The 1,030-nt window shown below is 53.1% G+C and overlaps 1 protein-coding gene across 2 annotated transcripts in view; it reads right to left on the minus strand.

Moving 5' to 3' along the window:
* LOC105912064 (tripartite motif-containing protein 42) overlaps nucleotides 1-1,030 on the minus strand; it is a 3,716-nt gene extending 2,686 nt beyond the window's left edge. For both annotated transcript variants that reach the window (XM_031574015.2, XM_042708773.1), the window contains exons 1-3: nucleotides 975-1,030; nucleotides 712-839; nucleotides 1-437 (exon numbers count right to left, since the gene is read on the minus strand). The exon at nucleotides 1-437 is cut by the window's left edge and continues 354 nt beyond it. In XM_031574015.2, coding sequence (XP_031429875.2) covers nucleotides 1-437; nucleotides 712-818 — 544 coding nt within the window. In that variant the 5' untranslated portion in view covers nucleotides 819-839; nucleotides 975-1,030. The remainder of the gene's footprint in view (nucleotides 438-711; nucleotides 840-974) is intronic.

Here is a 1,030-nt window from a genome sequence, read left to right on the forward strand (position 1 = left end):
CGGAGACTGGCAGCGGGCACGACGCGGACGCCGACCTGGACCTCAGCCCACGGTGCCGCGCATGCTCTTGCAGCCTCCGCAGCTCCGGGTGGGCATCCAGCAGCCTCTGCGCCAGCTGCGCCAGCAGCACGTTGGCAGGGAAGGACCAGGCTTCTCCGGGCAGGAGCGGGTAATTCGCCTGGCACCGAGGGCACTGGGCCGACAGCTCCGCAGTGGTAGGGGCGTCGTCAGAGGGGCCAGGCGGCATCTTGCGGGCTTTGTTCTTGCGCAGGGCGGCGAGGCATGGCAGGCAGAGGCAGTGCCCACAGGGCAGAGAGATGGGCTGATGCAGGAAGGTGCTGCACCCTGGGCAGCACAGGAGCTCGACCAGGGGCAGCATGGTAGCGCTGTCCCCAGCGCGAGGCTCTCTCTCTGGGGTGCTGGGCAGGCTCAGGTGCCTGGGACAACATGGGATGACAGTCAGAACCCACGCCAATCATCACCACTCTTATGTGTTATCTGTTATATGTTATCTGTTAGATTAATAATGGCAACACAATAACCAGTAGGTCCCTCATCTTATGATGTTTCAAATTAATCTTTGTTTGGGCGATTTAATATCATATTCATCATATCATATTTGTATTCTTCAATATGCTGGTAGTTAGCTATGTTTTATCTGACTCTAGTACTCAATTCACGTTAGTTTTGAGGGTTTTGTCATCAACCTACCTCAAGGAGCTGTTGTCGCCAGCTTTGTTCCATGAACCTCCACGCTTCCCCTGAGCGATCGCGCGTCTCCAGAAGGACACGATGGACTTGGAGTCCGACATCGACATTTGCTCAAGTTCAACAGCTGACTAGCCGGTCGCAGACCCACAGAGAAAGTGCATCAGTTAACATAACACTTTCAAGAAGGCTGATCTAGTAAAATAGCAGCGTGATTAATGACACGTGTATTAAAATAGCTTAGAAGGACAGTTGAATATACTTACATCCAGCGGGAATTACTGGTTGTGCGTGTGTGTTGTATAGTGTTGTGTTGTGTTAA

The sequence above is a fragment of the Clupea harengus genome, chromosome 9, assembly GCF_900700415.2.
Source record: "Clupea harengus chromosome 9, Ch_v2.0.2, whole genome shotgun sequence".
NCBI lineage: Eukaryota > Metazoa > Chordata > Actinopteri > Clupeiformes > Clupeidae > Clupea > Clupea harengus.